Here is a 20,252-nt window from a genome sequence, read left to right as displayed (position 1 = left end):
GCCTTGAATGTTTGTCAGCATCAGGGTCTTTTCACATGAGTCAGTTCTTTGTATCAGGTGGCCGAAGTATTGGAGTTTCAGCTTCAGCATCAGTCCTTCCAATGAATATTCAGGACTGATTTCCCTTAGGATGGATTGGTTGGATCTCCTTGCAGTCCAAGGAATTCTCAAGAGTCTTCTCCAACTCCACAGTTCAAAAGCATCAATTCTTTGGTGCTCAGCTTTCTTTATGGTCCAAATCTCACATCCATACATGACTACTGGAAAACCATAGCTTTGATTAGACTGACCTTTGTTGGCAAAGTAATGTCTCTGCTTTTTAATATGCTGTCTAGGTTGGTCATAACTTTTCTTCCAAGGAGCAAGTGTCTTTTAATTTCATGGCTGCACTCACCATCTGTAGTGATTTTGGAGCCCCAAAAAATAGTCTGTCACTGTTTTCACTGTTTCCCCATCTATTTGCCATGAAGTGATGGGACGAGATGCCATGATCTTAGTTTTCTCAGTGTTGAGCTTTAAACCAACTTTTTCACTCTCCTCTTTCACTTTCATCAAGAGGCTTTTTAGTTCTTCTTGGCTTTTTGCCATAAGGGTGGTGTCATCTGCATATCTGAGGTTATTGATATTTCTCCTGGCAGTCTTGATTCCAGCTTGTGCTTCATCCAGCCTAGTGTTTCTCATGATGTACTCTGCATATAAGTTAAATAAGCACGGTGACGATATACAGCCTTAATGAGCTCCTTTTCCTATTTGGAACCAGTCTGTTGTTCCATGTCCAGTTCTGACTGTTGCTTCCTGACCTGCATACAGGTTTCTTAACAGGCAGGTAAGGTAGTCTGGTATTCCCATCTCTTGAAGAATTTTCGACAGTTTGTGCTGATCCACATAGTCAAAGGCTTTGGCATAGTCAATAAAGCAGAAATAGATGTTTTTCTGGAACTCTCTTGCTTTTTCGATAATCCAACGGATGTTGGCAGTTTGATCTCTGGTTCCTCTGCCTTTTCTAAAATCAGCTTGAACATCTGGAAGTTCACGTACTGTTGAAACTTGGCTTGGAGAATTTTGAGCATCACTTTACTAGCGTGTGAGATGAGTGCAATTGTTTGGTAGTTTGAGCATTCTTTGGCATTGCCTTTCTTTGGGATTGGCATGAAAACTGACCTTTTCCAATCCTATGGCCACTGCTGAGTTTTTCAAATTTGCTGGCATGTTGAGTGAGGCACTTTCACAGCATCATCTTTTAGGATTTGAAACAGCTCAACTGGAATTCTATCACCTCCACTAGCTTTGTTTGTAGTGATGCTTCCTAAGGCCCACTTGACTTCACATTCCAGGATGTCTGTCTATAGGGAGTGATCACACCATCGTGATTATCTGGATCATGAAGATCTTTTTTTTACGTGTGTACAGAGGTATAAGAAAATACCTACCTGAAGACATATAATGTTTTAAGAGTTGGTGAATTATTTGAAAAAATGGTTACCATTCAGTTTATTTAAGTGGTACTGTTTCAAATCTTTTTAAAATTTTTAATTTTTAAAATTATTATAGGCTCACTGGAAGTTGCAAAAATAGTTTAACATGGTACCATGTACCCACTGCACAGCTTTCCTGCGGTAACATTCTTTGTAGAACACATTTCATTAAAATTGATAAAGGTTTATATATACTTAATGCATAGATTTGGTCAACAGCAGTATGGTTCTTTTAACAGGGGGTTGTGAGTATTTAATATTGTCACATAAATGGTGTAGTTGTGAAGCTCAAGTTGAGATTTAATTTCTCAGATAAAAAGACATCTTTGACGTATAGAAATTCTCACAATAAAAGATCCTACATCATCTCGGGGGACATGTCTGTGTAAAAGTTAAATCTAAGAGTGTTGTTTCCCCCTGAACACTTTGCCAAGAAAAATTTCAAGGAAACAAATACCGTCTAGCTTCTACTATTAGCACTTTACTATCCCCTGAAGAAGGGAATGGCTACCTACTCCAGTATTCTTGGCTGAAGAATTCCATAGACAGAGGTGCCCGGTGAGCTACAGTCCATGGGGTCGCCAAGAGTTGGACATGACTGAGTGATTCACACTTTCTTTTTCATGTTGTAATATCATATATCTTTCCATCTCTCCATTTTTAGTTTTAATGCATTTCACAGTACATTGTAGACATCAGTACACTCAAACATGTTTATCATTAACTTAAGAGTTCTATAGAACTTTATTATCACCCCAGAAAGTTTGTTCAAATCTCTTGGCCATTTTCTACTCCCAGCCTCCAGATGCAACCAGTTCTGCCCTTTTTCAACCCTAGATTAGTCTATTACAGAACTAAAATGTTATTTAAAGTAACAATGCTTTCAGTGCTCAAGCCTGCTCATATCAAATTTCTTTATTCTGTTTTAAACCAAAGTAGGTATTTTATATGTGAATATCCTTATTGTACTTGGTGTAGTGAGTATTTTTATTAGCTAGCAAACATTACTGCTCTAGCTCTCACTTTTTGTTGTCTGTAGGACCACCCATAACACAGTCAAGCTTGATCAACAACCGTGACCAGCCTGGGACAAGTGCAGTGCCCAATCTTGCACCAGTGGGAGCAAGACTACCTCCTCCTTTACCCCAGAACCTCCTTTATACAGTGTCAGAACGTAAGTATACGTTTGAGAAAAGCCAGAAGTTTTCTCAGAACACTTAAAAAAATACGGTTAATTTCTATTTTAAGGACTGTTGATACAAATAGCATCAATACTTATGTTTACAGGGCAATTTATTGTGTGGTTATGCTCTGTAACTGTATTTTAATTTTGTGTGATGATGGGAGAGGACAAGGCCTTCTGTATTGGAGAAGTCTGCTCTGCTGTAGTGTAGCAACATTCTTCTGCTAAAGGAATTATATTTGAAGCTTCTGTTTAAGAATTGTTCTTCTGATTGAATTTCCAAAGCCTGAGACTTACCTCCTAAGGGCATACAAAAGATTGGATAAAATACACCTAATTATTTAACTTGTAATGCTGAAAGGAGCATAGCATCATTTAAACTGTAGTATTTAGTGGTTAGACTGTCTTGTAACATTGATGCTTAACTGTAATAATATGTTTTTCTTGAATCCTTTTATTTTTCAGTTTTTGTTATTGTTGTTTTTAGTATACAGAGGCTTAAAAGAAAAATTTCTTTCTTCAGAAACATAAAAATAAAGTAGTTGGTTGTTAAAAATGTCAGACTGTTTACACAGCTAGGTAACTTCATAGATAAATTCACCTTTTTTTGTAGCTGTGTTTATCATAAATGTTTCTTCATCTCTGTCATGACCTGAGGAGGCAACTCAGGAAAGGAATTAAGCTTAGGTTCAAATTCTGACTCCATCATTTATGTCACTGTGACCTTAGGCAAGTTGCTTAACCTCTTTGTATCCTAATTTCCTCTTTTGTAAAACAGAAATAATAGTAACATTACTCAGCTCATTAAGGTTATTTTGGGGAAATATGTTATATGTTAATACATATAAAGCATCTAGAATAGTATCTGGCACCTTAAGCTATACATAAGGAATAGTTGTTATAGTTTTGTAGTTATCATTGTCTCCATAAATTTCAGCCTCGCCGAAATCAAAACCTATTATTTTCCCCTAAGTTTCTAGTACCTCCACAATCCCTGTCTTTCTTTGCTCTTGTAAATAATACCCACCTAATCACCTAGAATTGAAAATTCTAACATGACTCGTTGCTTTGCTTTTTTATTTCTAGTTAATTGAAAAATTCTTTCTCTTTTCTTTGATGCATCCTTTTCTCTCTTCCTGCTATGGTTTCTACCCTCATCCACACTTGAATCACTTCACATTTTGGATTATTGCTGCAGTCTTTTTGACTCCAATGTATTGTACTCCCATTTTCCCTCCACGTTACACCATATAATGCTGCTAAGCTAGTTTGCCTGAGAAAACCAACCATGACAGTTCCTTGTGAGAATTCTTCAGTGCTACTGTTTCCTCCTATGTTCTACTGTGCTTTCTCAGAACAGAAACCATATATGATGCTTAAATAATTAGCCATTTTGTTTTACTTTTAGTATCTCACAGTCTTCTAATTACTATAGTATCTTGTTATAGTGCTTATTTTACTGCTCTTATTTTTTTAATTATGGGCAATTTCAGACATATATAAAAATAAAGAAGGTAGTATAATAAACTCCCATGTTCCCATCACTCAGCTTCAACATTTACCAAACTTATTTCATCTTTCCCCTCCCTAAATCAGCTCTTAGCATTATTTCTTAGTGCTTTTGGACTTGTAAATATGAAAAATGGGTTAGTTATCTGAAAATCTTTTGTAGATGACACATTTTCATATTGTTAAATTTAGCATTTTGACTCATGATAAAAATTTCATTTTGTTTTTAATTTATAAAAAATGTGGCAATTATTATTTATTTTAATACTGTCAAATTTAACATTGTGATTCCATTTTGATTTTTGCTCCAACATTAGATTTTATTTTCTACTTCAGATAATTATGGGCAAATGTATATCTAATTTTGTGGCACAAAATCCAGCTTTTTTTTCAACTTTAAAAAACAATTTCTATTGGAGTATAGTTGATTAACAATGTAGTGTTAGCTTCAGATGTAGAGCAAAGTGAATCAGTTACATACATGCATATATTCGCGCTTTTTTAGGTCCTTTTCCTGTATAGGTCATCACAGAGACTTGATGAGAGTTCCTTGTGCTGTATGCTAGTTCCTTACTCGTTATCTATTTTATATGTAGTAGTGTGTATATGGGAGAAGGAAATGGCAACTCACTCCAGGGTTCTTGCCTGGAGAATCCCAGGACGGTGGAGCCTGGTCGGCTGCCGTCTATGGGGTTGCACAGAGTCGGACACGACTGAAGCGACTTAGCAGCAGCAGCAGCAGCAGTGTGTATATGGCAGTTGCGGTCACCCAGTTTATCCTCCCTGTCCCCTACTTCTCTTTTTCCCTCAGATATTCATAGGTTTGTTTTCTGTGTCTGTGAGTATTTGTTTTGTAGATAAGTTCATTTGTACCATTGTTTTAGATTCCACATATAAGTGATAGCATATGATATTTGTCTTTCTCCATCTCAGTTACTTGACTTAATATGACAAAAGCTCCCTTTTGGTTTTAATGAAACAATATTGTAAAAAAAAAAAAATGTAGTTTTTTTAAAAAAAATTCACTATTAATATTCACAACATAGAAAATGTGTATAAGTGAAGAACAGCATATCATATGATAATTGTGAAAATTTTATCAATAGGGACCCAAATAAACAGAAAATGAAATCTGGTATTTTAGAGGTAGGAATAGGGTCTGTTCAGTGCTCAGTACTGGGAATATGAGTGAGACATGATTTTTCTCCTAAGAAGCTAAAAATCTAACAGTGGGAAAGAAATATGTCAAAAATTACAAACTCACAAAAAACCAATTACAGTGTATTTTGCTGTTAAAGCAAAAGAGTGCCTCAGAAATACATGTAACAAAGGAACTAATTCTGCCCAAAATAAAACCTTTGAAGTGACTTAGCAGCAACAGCAGTCTAATTATCACTCAGTTTTGAAGAGGACAATTGAATGTTAAAAGGAGAAAAAGAATTTCCCCACTGTAAAACTGTGTAGGGTATATGGGGCTCCTGGCAATGCTATTTAAAACTTAATGGCAGGTATGGTTATAATTTAGAGAAAACTACGAAATTTGGTTTTTGATTTAAATAATGAAATGTAGTTGGAAGTGTATGGAAAAACACCTGTTAAAAACAACTATTTCCTTTGACATACTTAAGCATTTTTACCCAAATTCAGAGTCGCCAGTTCAGTGTATGGTTTTGGGTTTTGAGGTTTTGTTTTGCTTTGTTTTCACAGGACAGAACCATTTTAAAGTATATTCCTTTAAATTTGACTTGTTTCTTTTGCTTCTTTGAAGAAGATGTAATAGAAATATTTTGTACCTGCTAAGCTCCTTGTATTGAGTGTGTGAAAGATTAGTAGTAAAATATAACAGCCTAAAGATTGATTCTTAGGTTGAAGACAGTTGTCAATCTTCAGGTGAATTTACATAAATTACTTTTATCTTTCAGAGAATATATTTCCTATTAGCTGTGTAAGGTTATTAAAACATCATATTATTAAACTTGAGATGCCTCATTTAATTCTGTGGAGTACATTTTTCTGTGCACAGTCACAAATTTTGATGTCTAGAAAAGTCAGTCTCCTATAGAGTCGTATATTGTCCAGAATTTCTCTCTCCTCATGCGTTACTTGGATTTGTTTTGTATTAGTTGTCATATTGCCCATTTCAAATAATGTCTGATGAATATCAAATAAAGGTATTCATCCTAAGAAATACTTAAATGTCATTGGTATTCAGTTAGTAAATAAACTTTCATCCATTCCGTTAAGTATTGAGTTCCTCCTATGTGCTAGGCACCATTTAGGCCCTGGAACTTTAAAAGGTATGCCAAGGACCTTGGATTCTAATAAAGAAGACACATTAATAAGTATGGCCAATAATTGAAAGGTATAGCTTTTTATTTTCTTCTGATTGAACTTTCAGTTTAAAACTCATCTTAAGACTTTTTTTTCCCTTGTGAATACTCTTAAAGTCAGGAGAATTACAAAGAGTAGCTAAAATTTTAGTTTGAATAAAGACTATCTTCAAAAGATTAGAGTTAACATTGTGTGTGTGTGTGTGTTGCTCAGTCATGTCTGACTCTAAAAGAATGAAAATATTGCGGTCAATCAGACATATAAGATACATGAATGACTTACAATAGGAGCATGAACTTAGGAGACTTGCATTTTGAAATTATTCAGTCACTCTACACTGATAAAAACTAAATTGAATCAGAATCTGAAAAAGAATATATGCACACACCTATATTTATGTTTAACTGACTTACATTGCTATACATCTGAAATTGGCACAGCAGTGTAAATCAAATATATTCCAATAAAAGTTTGAGAAGAAACTAAAGTGAATGAATCTAAATTGTGACTGGCTTATCTTTACCATCATTATAACCAACTTGATTTTTTAAAACTTTTTATTATGGAAAATTTCAAATATACATAAGAGAGTAAAAACTAGTAATCTTCATTACTCAGTTACTGGTTTCAACATTTATCAGTGTATTGAATAACCTTGCTTTATCTGTAACTCACTCCTGACTTGATTATTTAAAAACAAGTTCCAAACATACCGTTTACTCTATAAATCTCTGAAAGATAAGGGATAAATACACACACACAATTACTATACTTTATCACAGTCCCAAAATATAACAGGTATTATTGTCAAGTATCTATAATCAGTGTACTTATTTCCCAGTTGTATCATAGATATTCCTTTATATCTGGTTCATTTGAAGCTGAATCCAAGCAAGGTTACATATTACATTTAGTTGATATGTTTCTTAAGCCTTTGAATCTATAACAATTTCTCCTACCTCTTTTTTCCCCCTTGACACTTACTTGTTGAAGGAGCAGATAATTTGTCCTAAAGAATTTTTTAATAACTTGGCATATCTTGCATCTGCTGGTGTCATTTAATGGATTCTTCTATCCCCTGTTTTTTCTGGAAATTGGAGATTTATCTAGATCTAGATTAATAGGCGGAGAAGGCAATGGCAAGCCACTCCAGTACTATTGCCTAGAAAATCCCATGGATGGAGGAGCCTGGTAGGCTGCAGTCCGTGGGGTCGCTAAGGGTCGGACACGACTGAGCGACTTAACTTTCACTTTTCACTTTCTACTTTCACACATTGGAGAAGGAAATGGCAACCCACTCCAGTGTTCTTGCCTGGAGAATCCCAGGGATGGGGGAGCCTGGTGGGCTTCCGTCTATGGGGTCACACAGAGTCGGACACGACTGAAGTGACTTAGCAGCAGCAGCAGCAGCAGATTAATAGGGTCACATTTGCGGTTTTTTTCCTCCTTATTTTGCATGAATGTTTTACTGATGGTGTTTTGTACTTCCTACTGCAGTATATACCTGGTGTACAATATCAAGTTGTCTCCTTTCTGTGTTACAGTTATTGATCACTTTTACAGGTGTTTTCATCCTGATCCATCCTTTCAAAAAATTGCTCATGGTTGTTTGTGATCCCTGCCCAGTTCTCTTGTTTCAATTAGGGCTATAAAAGTGATACTCTAATTCTATGATTTCTTCTACTTTTATTGGCTGACAGTCTACAAAGTAGAACTTGGCAGTGTTCACCATTTGGTTAACCTGAAATGTACTTTTTACAGGAAAGACAGGATAAATGTTTCTGTCCTTTCATTTGTCAGTTTTCAGAAAATGAGTTTGTTTCCAAGTAATCTTCCAGAGGGACCACTGTACTTTTTCTAAGTATCATTATGAACTCATGGGTTTCTAATGTTTGGTATTTTTCACCCCATTATGACCTTTTTTGGTGTTCAGATTGGCTCTTGTTTGACCATGGGAACCCTCTTCATGTTGGCTTCTGCAGGTTGCTTTGTTGTATTTTTTACATTCTGGTGTTTGGTAGCTATCTTGCTTCTGGAGCCTTATACGAAGGTGTGCCAGACTCATCTTACAAGTTTTCTATCCAATCCTAGAATCAACCTTTTATCTAAGGAACTCTTTCTTTTTCAAATAGTACTTAGAGACCTGAATAGATGTTAAAGAAAATCAGACCTCATTTGAATAAACAGCCATCTTTCTGAAGTGTAGGAATGCATGTTTTTTGTCATTCATTTTAAAAAGCATTGTACAAACTAGCCTTTTAGTTTCTCATTTACTTTGAGATAGTTATTAATTAAATACACATGCTATATGAAATGCTTTATCATAAATTTAAGCTAGTCATATGAACTAGATTGTACTTCCCATTTTTCTCTTTAGCACATGACTTCATTCTGCAAGGAATTCTCTGCAGTATATCATGCTTCCAACTATTTTCAGATCATTGAGGATATGTTAGATTGCTTTTGCAATATAATGATTGATATTTTTTCGTGTAAATTTTGAAAAGATTGGTGCTAAGCACACAATTATGTGGTCCACTTACACAGTATGATTTGTCACCTTTTCTCCATGTATAGGAAGGTATACCATATCCATTTCTTCTCTGTATTTACTGTGAAGTCAAGTGGTTGCTTTGTGACTTGTCTTATTAAAGTGTATTAAAAGTCTTCTGGATTTTTACAACTTTATAAGGATATTTCATCATATTAAAAAAATCTAAATTCACTTTGTCTTGTGTCACATAGTGAATGTCTGACTTCAGATACAAAATATTGAGTAAATCTTAAAAATAGGTCTCATACGGAGTAGTAAATGAAAAAGATACTATTAAATAACCAACCAAAGAGAGGTTTTGCTCCTTAATACCTTGTCTTTTTTAATCTTGTTCTACAAAATTTGGCTTCATTGTTTCTGCCGTTGTTGCATCTATAAATTCTAAGTGTGCTTTCTTTCCAAAAGTGGTCTGCAATATCTGAGATACTTTGATGTGTACAGTGACTAGTCTGTTCATGTGGGATTTTTGTCCTCTTGTCTGTTTGTTGTCCACCTACTTACAGGATAGCAGATTTTCACTGTCTTTGTGTTTTTCTTTTGAACATTTCTTATTCTCCTGAGAGTATGCTTGTGGTGGGTATTTTTTTTTTAATTCCTTTATTACATTTGTTTTTTCTGCTGCCAGATAGGGGAATAGATTGTTCATACCTGAAATTATATGAATTTGGGAGGAGTGTTTTTATTTTTATTTTTTAATGGATATGACAGCTTTCATAACCACGTCTCCCTGGGTATTAAACTTTGCATGAATAGTAGCCCAGGGCTCCGTTGTCAATAACTTGATATGGTTGATCAGTTTCTGGTAAGATCAGCATGTAGTTATTCCATTTAAGATGATAAAAAATGGACATTATGCAGTCACACTACCTAATTCTTACTCTTTCTTTATAACTCAGTGCATCCTACCCAGTTGCGTGTCTGTTTCTTGAGTTAGAAGTAATCTTAATAGCATCTTTCTCAAGTACTGTTCGCATTGGTGTGCTTTTCTCTGTTCTTGGCTCAAGTCTCAGGAAGTACATCATTACTTAAGAGAAGCTTGTGACTCTCAATCCCAGCTGCCCTCCTATTCTTTCCTCTGTAGGACAGCCCATGTACTCTCGTGAACATGGTGCTGCTGCATCTGAGCGACTTCAGTTGGGGACACCGCCTCCTCTGTTGGCAGCTCGTTTGGTGCCACCTCGAAACCTCATGGGATCCTCCATTGGGTACCATACCTCAGTCTCCAGCCCCACCCCTCTGGTCCCAGGTAAGCTTTGCTACAGATGGCCATCGACCTCTGGTCTTTTGTACCATAAACTGGTCAACCTAAGAGGTGACCTGGTATCCTGATCTGCTATCACAGATTCCCATTAAAGCCCCCAGGTGGTTTTGTTTTCTGTTTCTCTGCTCCTTTGGTTTGTCCCTAGTGCCCCTAGATGATTAGGCCTCCTGCGTATCTGTCATCTCCGGTGTGCTTTGTATTTACTTTCTGTGTCTCAGTAACTAAGGTCATGCGAGTTCCTTGAACTAGTTTTTAATCCAGCAGATAGGAAGAGTATCTACTTGAATGTTTTCTAATTAGTTATATGTTACAAGAAAAGCTAGGTTAATTTTTCTCTAAAACAAAACAAAAACATGTGGTTTCTTGCTGATCATGGATGAACATGTGTTTTTTCCCCTCTGCCCTGTTGTATGGAATGATTGACTGTGTATAATGGTTTCTTGAAAACTCTTCCCTCCTATTGACATTTTGAAGATCTGTGGAGTGCTTTGAGGGTGTCTCATGAGGTTTTTAACATTTTTCACTTTGCCTTTAGATCTCAGTTCATCATAATTAACTAAAAGACCTTCAATTTTCTTGGGGTTCTGTGTGGTCCCAGGAATTATTAGAACAAGGCTATTTGATTATGTAACTTCTTTAAAACTTTTTGCAGCCTTAATGTAGGAGATTTTTCTGTCAGGGGTACCAAATTGTATTAATAACTGGAAACTTTTTAATCATAACTTGCTGATCTTATACTCTGAATTATAGAACTGATTGGCTAGTAATACAAATGTAAAAGGTACCTTATCTTGTAGCTAAAACCTAATATGAGCAACAAAGGAATTTTTCCATTAAGAAAAAAAAGATATGCAAGGATTTATAAATGCATTTGAGAGAATCATTGCCTTCACTCCATCTTAACCTTTCTTTGATTCTGTGTAGGATGCAGAGGATGTTTTGGAGATCAACACTTTCAGAATGTTTTTTCAGTGCTTATAAAATATTTATTTAGCATTAGAATTTTAAAAATTAAATTTTTTAGGATTTTCCCTGGTGGTCCATTGGTTCAGACTACATGCTTCTACTGCAGGAGCTTGGGGTCTGTCCCTGGTTGGTAAATTAGGATCCTGCATGCTGTGCAGAAAGTGGCAAAAAAAAAAAAAAAAACGAAAACAAATATTCAGTTGTAGAGAAAATGTAGAGAAGATGATAAAAATGTGTTGATGAGGCAAGTGGTAGTAACATAATGATTACATTTGTAAATATAAAATTTAGCTTATTTAGCTGTTTGAAATGCTACATTTAAAATATATTTTACATATGAAATTGACTCTTCTCTCTAGTTTAAAGTGCAAATAGCCAGGGACTTCCCTGGCCATCCACTGGTTAAGATTTCTGCACTTCTTATGCAATGGGTGTGGGTTTGATCCCATTTGGGGAACTAAGAGTCCACATGCTGTGTAGTGTGACCAAAAAAAATGAAGATAACCAAGTTAATAGATTTATTGTTTCGCTTCTAATTAAAACAATACCTGGAAAGTGGTGAGACATGATTACAGAGGAAACTCAGTCATTTGTATATGGTGTTTGTATATGTGAACATTTCTCTTAAAAATGTGCCGTGAAGTTTTAATTATGTGATTATTATAGAGGACAAAAATGACATTAGGTGAATGAATCCAGAAACATATCCATAATTCAGAGTGGATTTGCATGTCTGTATTTTGTGACTGGAGCATTTTTGTTTCTTTAATGTTCAGTAGGTTTTATCTATATACTCAAAGAGAAATATATGTGGGTTGATATAATTTTATTTGTTGAAGAAAATTCATTTTTGTGGTTATTTTATAATAAGAAATTGTTTACTCTTGATTTTTACGTGTTCTGTTGTTTTGTTTTTTCCCTCAGATACCTATGAACCTGATGGTTATAATCCAGAAGCTCCTAGTATTACCAGTTCTGGTAGATCTCAGTATAGACAGTTTTTTTCAAGAACGCAGACACAGCGCCCAAACCTGATTGGCCTAACATCTGGAGATATGGATGCAAATCCAAGAGGTGATACTGCCTTTAACTTTTTGTCATGCTAAATATCATTTGGGCATGGCATTTCTGACCTCGCTAAGGTTTAAAAATACTTTATCTCTGAAGGGTGTTATGTAATGATCTCTCATAAATGTTTTTGAATATCTATGTCCAAATGTTACTTTAAAGCTTTAAGCAATATATATTTATTTTTAAATAAAAATAATACTATTGTTGACTAATTGCTCTTTTTGTAGGACTTTAGGCTATTTTAGGCACTGTGCTGGATGTTCGATATAGAAAGAGGACATGATCCCTCTTCCTCCAGGAATAAAATCATTTAATGGCCTACTTTGTATTTTAAGAGCTATGCTTCGTACTAATAACACAGAACTTAAAACACTGTCATAAAATTATTCTTTGACTATTGTTAGTATTCATGATTATAACCATATGTTAGGACCTTTATAAAGTATAGCCACAAATCTTAAAAGATTAAATGCAAGTATTGCTTTTAATATGGGTTAATATCTCCACTCAAAACAAATTTGGTTAAAGAGTTTGATGAGCTTCCGGTTTCTTGACTTATTATAATCAGATTTCCGGTATAATTTCAATTTGAATGTTTGGCCATGGGCCATCCTGATAATATTTTCCTGATTTAATTATCTGGTAGACATTTTTCTGTTCTTACCTTCTTATCCTGATTCTGTTTACTGTTCTTTACTTCCATTAATAGTACTATTGCCACTATAGGTTAACACTACAAGACTAAACCAAATGTATGCATTATTATCTCTCGTATTCCTTAACACCATTTCCTTAAATGAGGTACTATTAATATTTTTACTCTCTTTTTACAGTTAAAGACACTCAGGCCAACTAAGAAAGGCTAGATTAATTAGCTCATTAATCTAATTCCAAAGAATAGGCTCTTTCTTTCTGTACTGTAATGCATATATTGTTACCAAGTCAGTGGGAAGATCATGGTTTCAGCCCCACAGTTGTTATTCTTTGCTATTGATTTTACTTTTGGTGGAGTTGCTAAAAGTCATGAAGAATACTCAGAATGTAACATGTGTAGTTTTGTGTTGGTATTTGCTTTTTTTGTTCAGCACACGTCTTTCCACTGACAACCTGTTGTAAGGTCAGTGTGTTAATACAGTGTGGGGTTGGCGAAAGTTTGTTTGGGATTTTTCATAATCTCTTAAGAAAAAACCCAAACGAACTTTATGACCAACCCAATATTTTATTAGTCCTAACTATTGCGAATGAAATGTGTTAATTTATAATATTAGCTTTGAATTTTCCTTTCAGCTTTTGTTTGAATAATTTTGAAGCTACAAATCAGAAGTGCAGTAAGCACCTAGATACTTTCACTTAGATTCACCAGTTGTTAACGTTTTGTCAACTTTGGGCATGAATGCTCACTTGTGTGCACTCCTCTCTTACTTCCTCCCCTCTCCCTTTACATTTTTCTTGAATCACTTGAAAGTAAATTTTGGAGATTAGTCTACATCTGAGAAAAAGACGGTACTATATAAGGACAATATTGCCACACATAAGAAAATCATAATTTCATAGTAATATCCTATCCATGTGAACCTCTTGTTGAATCATATAAGGAGATAAATATTTCACTCTGTTTATGGTCTAATAAATTTGATCACTTACCTAAAGCAGTAATTGTTTAGCTCTCTGTTGTAAGGTAAATAATTTGTAGAGTGGTACTTTGGCATCAGGTTAAGTATCTCATTCTCCAACACTGTTACACTGATTTTTTTTTTTCCTTTCCATTCATGATCCTTGCTTGACTGAGTCATTGCATTAGAATTGGCTAGGACTTTTTAAACATACATATTGTATCTTTAAAAAAGGAGGAAAGGAAGGCAATTGATAATTTATTCTTACTGTTAAACATCTCTGAAAAGGAAGTGGTAGTATTAGGTACTATTCACAGTGATTTTTAACTTTTGGACTAAATATTTTAATCATATGAAATTCCCCAAATATAATGCATTGCCAGTAATGTTAATTTTTGTTTTCAACAGCTGCTAACATTGTCATCCAGACTGAACCACCGGTTCCTGTTTCAATTAATAGTAACATAACCCGAGTAGTTCTTGAACCTGATAGCCGGAAAAGAGCTATGAGTGGTTTGGAAGGGCCACTCACAAAGAAACCTTGGTTGGGAAAGTAAGAGAATTTGCTTATTAGTAACATCTAATTGATGTTTTTGGCTTTTTGCTTGCATTAGTAAATTTGTAAAATTAAGAGTTGTCATTAATTATTAATTTTCAATCTATGTGTATCAAAGCTAAGTTTCCCAGAGGCATCATTCAGTTCAGTCGCTCAGTCGTGTCCAACTCTTTGCAACCCCATGATTCACAACACGCCAGGCCTCCCTATCCGTCACCAACTCCCGGAGTTCACTCAAACTCATGTCCATCGAGTTGGAGATGCCATCCGGCCATCTCATTCTCTGTCGTCCCCTTCTCCCGCCCCCGATCTTTCCCAGCATCAGAGTCTTTTCCAGTGAGTCAGCTCATCGCATGAGGTGGCCAAAGTATTGGAGTTTCAGCTTTTGCATCAGTCCTTCCAATGAACACCCAGGACTGATCTCCTTTAGAATGGACTGGTTGGATCTCCTTGCAGTCCAAGAAACTCTCAAGAGTCTTCTCCAACACCACAGTTCAAAAGCATCAATTCTATGGCATCAGCTTTCTTCACAGTCCAACTCTCACATCCATACATGACCATGGGAAAAACCATAGCCTTGACTAGACAGACCTTGGTTGGCAAAGTAATGTCTTTGCTTTTTAATATACTATCTAGGTTGGTCATAACTTTCCTTCCAAGGAGTAAGCATCTTTTAATTTCATGGCTGCAATCAGCATCCGCAGTGATTTTGGAGCCCAAAAAAATAGTCTCTGACACTGTTTCCACTGTTTTCCCATCTATTTCCCATGAAGTGATGGGACCAGATGCCATGATCTTAGTTTTCTGAATGTTGAGCTTCAAGCCAAGCTTTTCACTCTCCTCTTTCGCTTTCATCAAGAGGCTTTTGAGTTCCTCTTCACTTTCTGCCATAAGGGTAGTGTCATCTGCATATCTGAGGTTATTGATATTTCTCCTTGCAGTCTTGATTCTAGCATGTGCTTCTTCCAGCCCAGCGTTCCTCATGATGTACTCTGCATATAAGTTAAATAAGCAGGGTGACAATATACAACCTTGACGTACTCCTTTTCCTATTTGGAACCAGTCTGTTGTTCCATGTACAGTTCTGACTGTTGCTTCCTGACCTGCATACAGATTTCTCAGGAGGCAGGTCAGGTGGTCTGGTATTCCCATCTCTTTCAGAATTTTCTACAGTTTATTGTGATCCACACATTCAAAGGCTTTGGCATAGTCAATGAAGCATCATTAGTATGTCTTATATGTTAAAAAGTCAACAGAACATTGATAACAGATATTAATAATTTCTAGGCCTAGCCCAATTTTATAATTATTGAGACATCAGTCTTTCCTTGCACCTGTTCTCTTCTTATGTAATAAGGATAATGTGAAAGTTACCTACTAATATCTGAAGGATGTTACGTGTTTAAAGAAGACACTTGAATAAATATAAACTTACATTCTTTGCTGATTATCTCTTGCCTAGGGCATCATGTAGGAGAATTAACTAAGATCTGTTAATATTCCTTTCAGACAAGGGAATAACAATCAGAGTAAACCAGGATTCTTGAGAAAGAATCAGTATACAAACACCAAATTAGAAGTCAAGAAAATCCCTCAGGAATTGAACAACATTACCAAGCTCAATGAACACTTCAGTAAATTTGGAACTATTGTTAATATCCAGGTAGGTGTGGCTATGTTGGTGACAGAATCCATGTATATAATGTATTTTTTTAAAGATTTCTTTATTTTGGCTGCACTGGGTCTTCATTGCTGTGTGGGGGCTTTCTCTTGTTGCTACAGGTCTCTTTGTTGCAGTGTGCAGGCTTCTCATTGTGGTGGCTTCTCTTGTGAAGCACAGGCTCTAGGTGCATGGGCTTCAATGTGGCACAAGAGCTTAGTAGTTATGGTGCATAGGGTTAGTTGCTCTGTGGCATATGGGATCTTACTGGACTAAGAATCGAACTCGTGTTCCCTGCATTGGCAGGCAGATTCTTAACCATTAGACCATAATGTATCTTTGGAAACAGCTCACTTTTGCTTAAACAAATCAGTGATTAGATTGATCATCTCTGCTGTGTGTTTTAAATCCTACCATGTATTTGTGTGCCCAAGTTTACGTTGAAATTGTGCTGAATTTTTCCTCTGAATTCATTTGGTTTCTTTCTGAACATCTTCCTGAAAGACTTTGGGCTGGTTCTTATATCTTTGTTCATAGTTTTATGTCTGGACAAATGACTTTTTTTACCTGCTTTAGTATTCTAACTAGGTAGTGAGATTTTTGGTAGTTTCTAAGATTGTATTTTTGTCTACTGAACTGGCTTTTGTGAAATATTAATTGATTAAGCATGGTTCTAATTATGATAATTTTAGATACTAAAATTTAACATCAGGTAAATCATAGCTTTTATATTTTGCTATGTGCTTGCTAATTTTTTGAATTTACCAGTTTGGTGGTTGAGTGTTATGTTGTAATTGAGGGTAATATAATAGAAGATCTGTTTAAATTGGTATTTCAGTCAGTTTATTTAGTGTTGCCATCAAATCAAAATATAATTTACCTATCTCTAACTACCTTTTTTCTCTTAAATTGTTCCTAGGTCATTATCCTTTATGGCATTTAGAAAAAGTAGGTAGCTTAATGTAGATGAGTATATTAGTCTGCTTGGGTTGCTATAACAAATACTATAGCCTGGAACCCAAGATACTAGCCTATATGGATCCTGGCTTGCAGATGGCACCTTCTTGCTGTGTGCTTATGTGTCGGAAGGAGAGGGAGGGTAAGAGAGAGATCTCTTCCTGTAAGTTCAGTCGTCCTGTCTGATTAGGGTCCTGTACCTTTGATCTCATTTAACTTTGTTTACTTCCTAAAAGCCCTGTGTCCAGATGCAGTCACATTGCAGTTAGGGCTTCAGTGTATGAGTTTAGTGAGGACATAATTCAGTCCATAGCTGCTGCTGCTGCTAAGTCACTTCAGTCGTGTCCGACTCTGTGCGACCCCATAGATGGAAGCCCACCAGGCTCCCCCGTCCCTGGGATTCTCCAGGCAAGAACACTGGAGTGGGTTGTCATTTCCTTCTCCAATGTGTGAAAGTGAAAAGTGGAAGTGAACTCGCTCAGTCGTGTCCGACCCTTAGCGACCCTACGGACTGCAGCCTACCAGGCTCCTCCATCCATGGGATTTTCTAGGCAAGAGTACTGGAGTGGCTTGCCAGTGCCTTCTCCGTCAGTCCATAGCAGTAGGCCATAATTTATATAAGCACTATTCTCTGGGGAAATTTATGTTTTTTTTTTTTCTCTTTAATAGAAACAATGCTGTGGTAAGTCTCCTTTTGGATAGACGTTTTTATTTTTATTTTTTATGATGCATTGCTGAAATTAAAGAAATTTTAAAACTTTTTATTTGAACAGCCAAATTGATACTCCCAAATTCAATTTATGAGACCTCATCAAAACTATAATACAAATCCATTAATTTTTAGACCAGTTTCGTAAGTGAAAAATCGTACTTACTTGAATTTGCTTTGTTTTTATTCCTAGGTAGACTCTAATTTATATCCACCATTTGCAATACTTGTACATTTACCTATCCACCGTCTTTGCTCATTTTTAGAAGGCGTTATAATAATGCTTTTCCAAACCTTTGCTTGTCATATATATTAAAATTACTTTTTCATTTTGTCATTTGTTTTGTTTGTGGCTTGTTTGGACTGACAATGGTTTAATATTTTATTTGGTCAAATCTGCTGTTTGTCTTTATGGTCCTGCGCTTATAGGTGTGTTGTAAAAAGGCTTTCGAGACCTTCAGAGTATACAGATGTTCATTTCTTCTCCCTGGGTTTTTGTGGGTTGTTTTGTTTGTTTATTGTAAAACATTTTCTGTCTCTGGAGTTTATTTGGATGTAAGATATCAGGAAGGAATTCTTATAGCTTTTCCCAAGTGGTTATGTAACATCACTAGGATTATTTATTAAATAATCTAGTATCTTTCATATATAATGTTGAAATACATACGTTATAAGAGATAACGATCTTTATTTACATAGACTTCACAATGGATTTCAGCAGGCTATTTTCTGCTTTTGAATTCTTTATCAGTAATTATTTATTTACTTGCCTGTAATCATTCATTTCTGTGTTTTGTTGTTGCTATTGTTTTTTCTTATAGGTTGCTTTTAAGGGAGATCCAGAAGCAGCCCTCATCCAATATCTTACTAATGAAGAGGCCAGAAAAGCCATTTCTAGCACTGAAGCAGTTCTAAACAACCGGTTCATTCGAGTCCTGTGGCACAGGGAAAATAATGAGCAACCAGCACTACAGTCTCCAACACAGCTACTCCTGCAACAGCAGCAGACACTTAGTCATCTTTCACAGCAGCACCATCACCTGCCACAGCACCTTCATCAGCAGCAGGTGCTGGTGGCCCAGTCTCCTCCCTCATCAGTACATGGAGGGATTCAGAAGGTAATCTGCTGGTTCACAGGGAATTAAAGGTCCTTTAGGCCTATCCTCTAGATCATTGTTTCTCAATTTGTTGTCTTTGGTCTTCTACATCAGAGCCAGTCAGTTTGGTTTGTAGGCCAGCAGCATCTGATCTCCTAGGAGCTTATTAGACATGTAATTTTGGGCTTCGTCTCAACTTACTAAATGGGAAGGGCTCAGTAATCTGTTTTAATAGGCTGTTCATATGATTTTTAGGTACCTTGAAGTTTGAGAAGCACTGTGCTAGAAACTCTTACCTTGATGCACATTTTTGGGTCTTACCTTCTTAGATCTACAGAATCAGTCTCTAGATACAAGGCCCATAAATCTTCATGTTTAAGAAATACCTTCTTCTCAACACTCAGTTATGATAACCATCTACCACTGAACAACTCTGAATCTAGAACAACTTCTTTGTTTTGTGTTAGAATCAATCACTCTTATACCCACCCTCTTGTCCTATTTTTTCTCATATAGAAATATTCTGTTTCTTTTAAAACTGAAATGGGAGCCCAGGAAACTGGAATTTTGTCTGTTTTATTTGTTCTATCCCCGGTGCCTAAAACAAGGCCTGGCACCTAGTGCTCTAAACATATTTGAATGAATAGATGAACGAAGGAAAGAGCAAATCACCCTGCAGTAGAACTATTCAGATATTGATGATATTGATAATTTCCTAGGGATTCTTTTGTTTGAATTAAATATACTCAGAATAAGAAGTGTGTTCCTTAACAGGACCTAGTATTAACTCCATTCACCATCCTGTTTATTTGCAGTTAAGTTTGCATTTCTTTTGTCTCTGTCCCATTTCATGTTAGGTCCTGAAGGTAAAGGCTTTCCCCAGGTGTTGGCTAAATGGCGTATAAAAGTGATACAGTCACCTCTGTGATCCATTAGACCCCGTGCTGTTAATGCAATGTGAGATTGTGTTATGTTTTTAGGGTGGTCCTATCACAGTTACTCCTATTAAACTGTCAAAACCCATAAGTCTTTCAGCATTACATAATTGAAGGGATCATTGAAAAATTACTAATTTTATTTGTGAGTACATACACGTATATTTGCATTATGTTATGATACATTTCAGACGTCCAAAAGAGTATGGATAATAATGGTCATTTGTATGTCTACCTCTTCACGTAAAAAAAAAAAAACCTTATAAATAATAGAAGCACTCTACCTTCACATTCCCGTGTCTTCCTCCCCAGGGTAATCACTGTCCTAAATTTGTATCATTCCTAGGCATTTAAAAAACTTCTGCCACAAATGTA

At 35.8% G+C, this 20,252-nt stretch overlaps 1 protein-coding gene across 4 annotated transcripts in view; it reads left to right on the top strand.

Annotated features, from left to right (window-relative positions):
- RBM27 (RNA binding motif protein 27) overlaps positions 1–20,252 on the top strand; it is a 63,880-nt gene that overhangs the window by 22,129 nt on the left and 21,499 nt on the right. For 2 of the 4 annotated variants that reach the window (XM_088838581.1, XM_055429532.2), the window contains exons 8-13: positions 2,515–2,649; positions 10,134–10,298; positions 12,204–12,353; positions 14,372–14,516; positions 16,029–16,182; positions 18,667–18,963. In XM_088838581.1, the coding sequence (XP_088694707.1) occupies positions 2,515–2,649; positions 10,134–10,298; positions 12,204–12,353; positions 14,372–14,516; positions 16,029–16,182; positions 18,667–18,963 (1,046 nt within the window). The remainder of the gene's footprint in view (positions 1–2,514; positions 2,650–10,133; positions 10,299–12,203; positions 12,354–14,371; positions 14,517–16,028; positions 16,183–18,666; positions 18,964–20,252) is intronic. The other 2 variants (XM_088838583.1, XM_088838582.1) reach the window with 1 other exon arrangement.

Source organism: Moschus berezovskii, chromosome 8, assembly GCF_049115385.1.
Source record: "Moschus berezovskii isolate FMDL1 chromosome 8, NW_MosBer_1.0, whole genome shotgun sequence".
NCBI classification, from domain to species: Eukaryota; Metazoa; Chordata; class Mammalia; order Artiodactyla; family Moschidae; genus Moschus; species Moschus berezovskii.
Note: the sequence above shows the minus strand (reverse complement) of the source record. Positions and strands in the feature narration are given on the sequence as shown.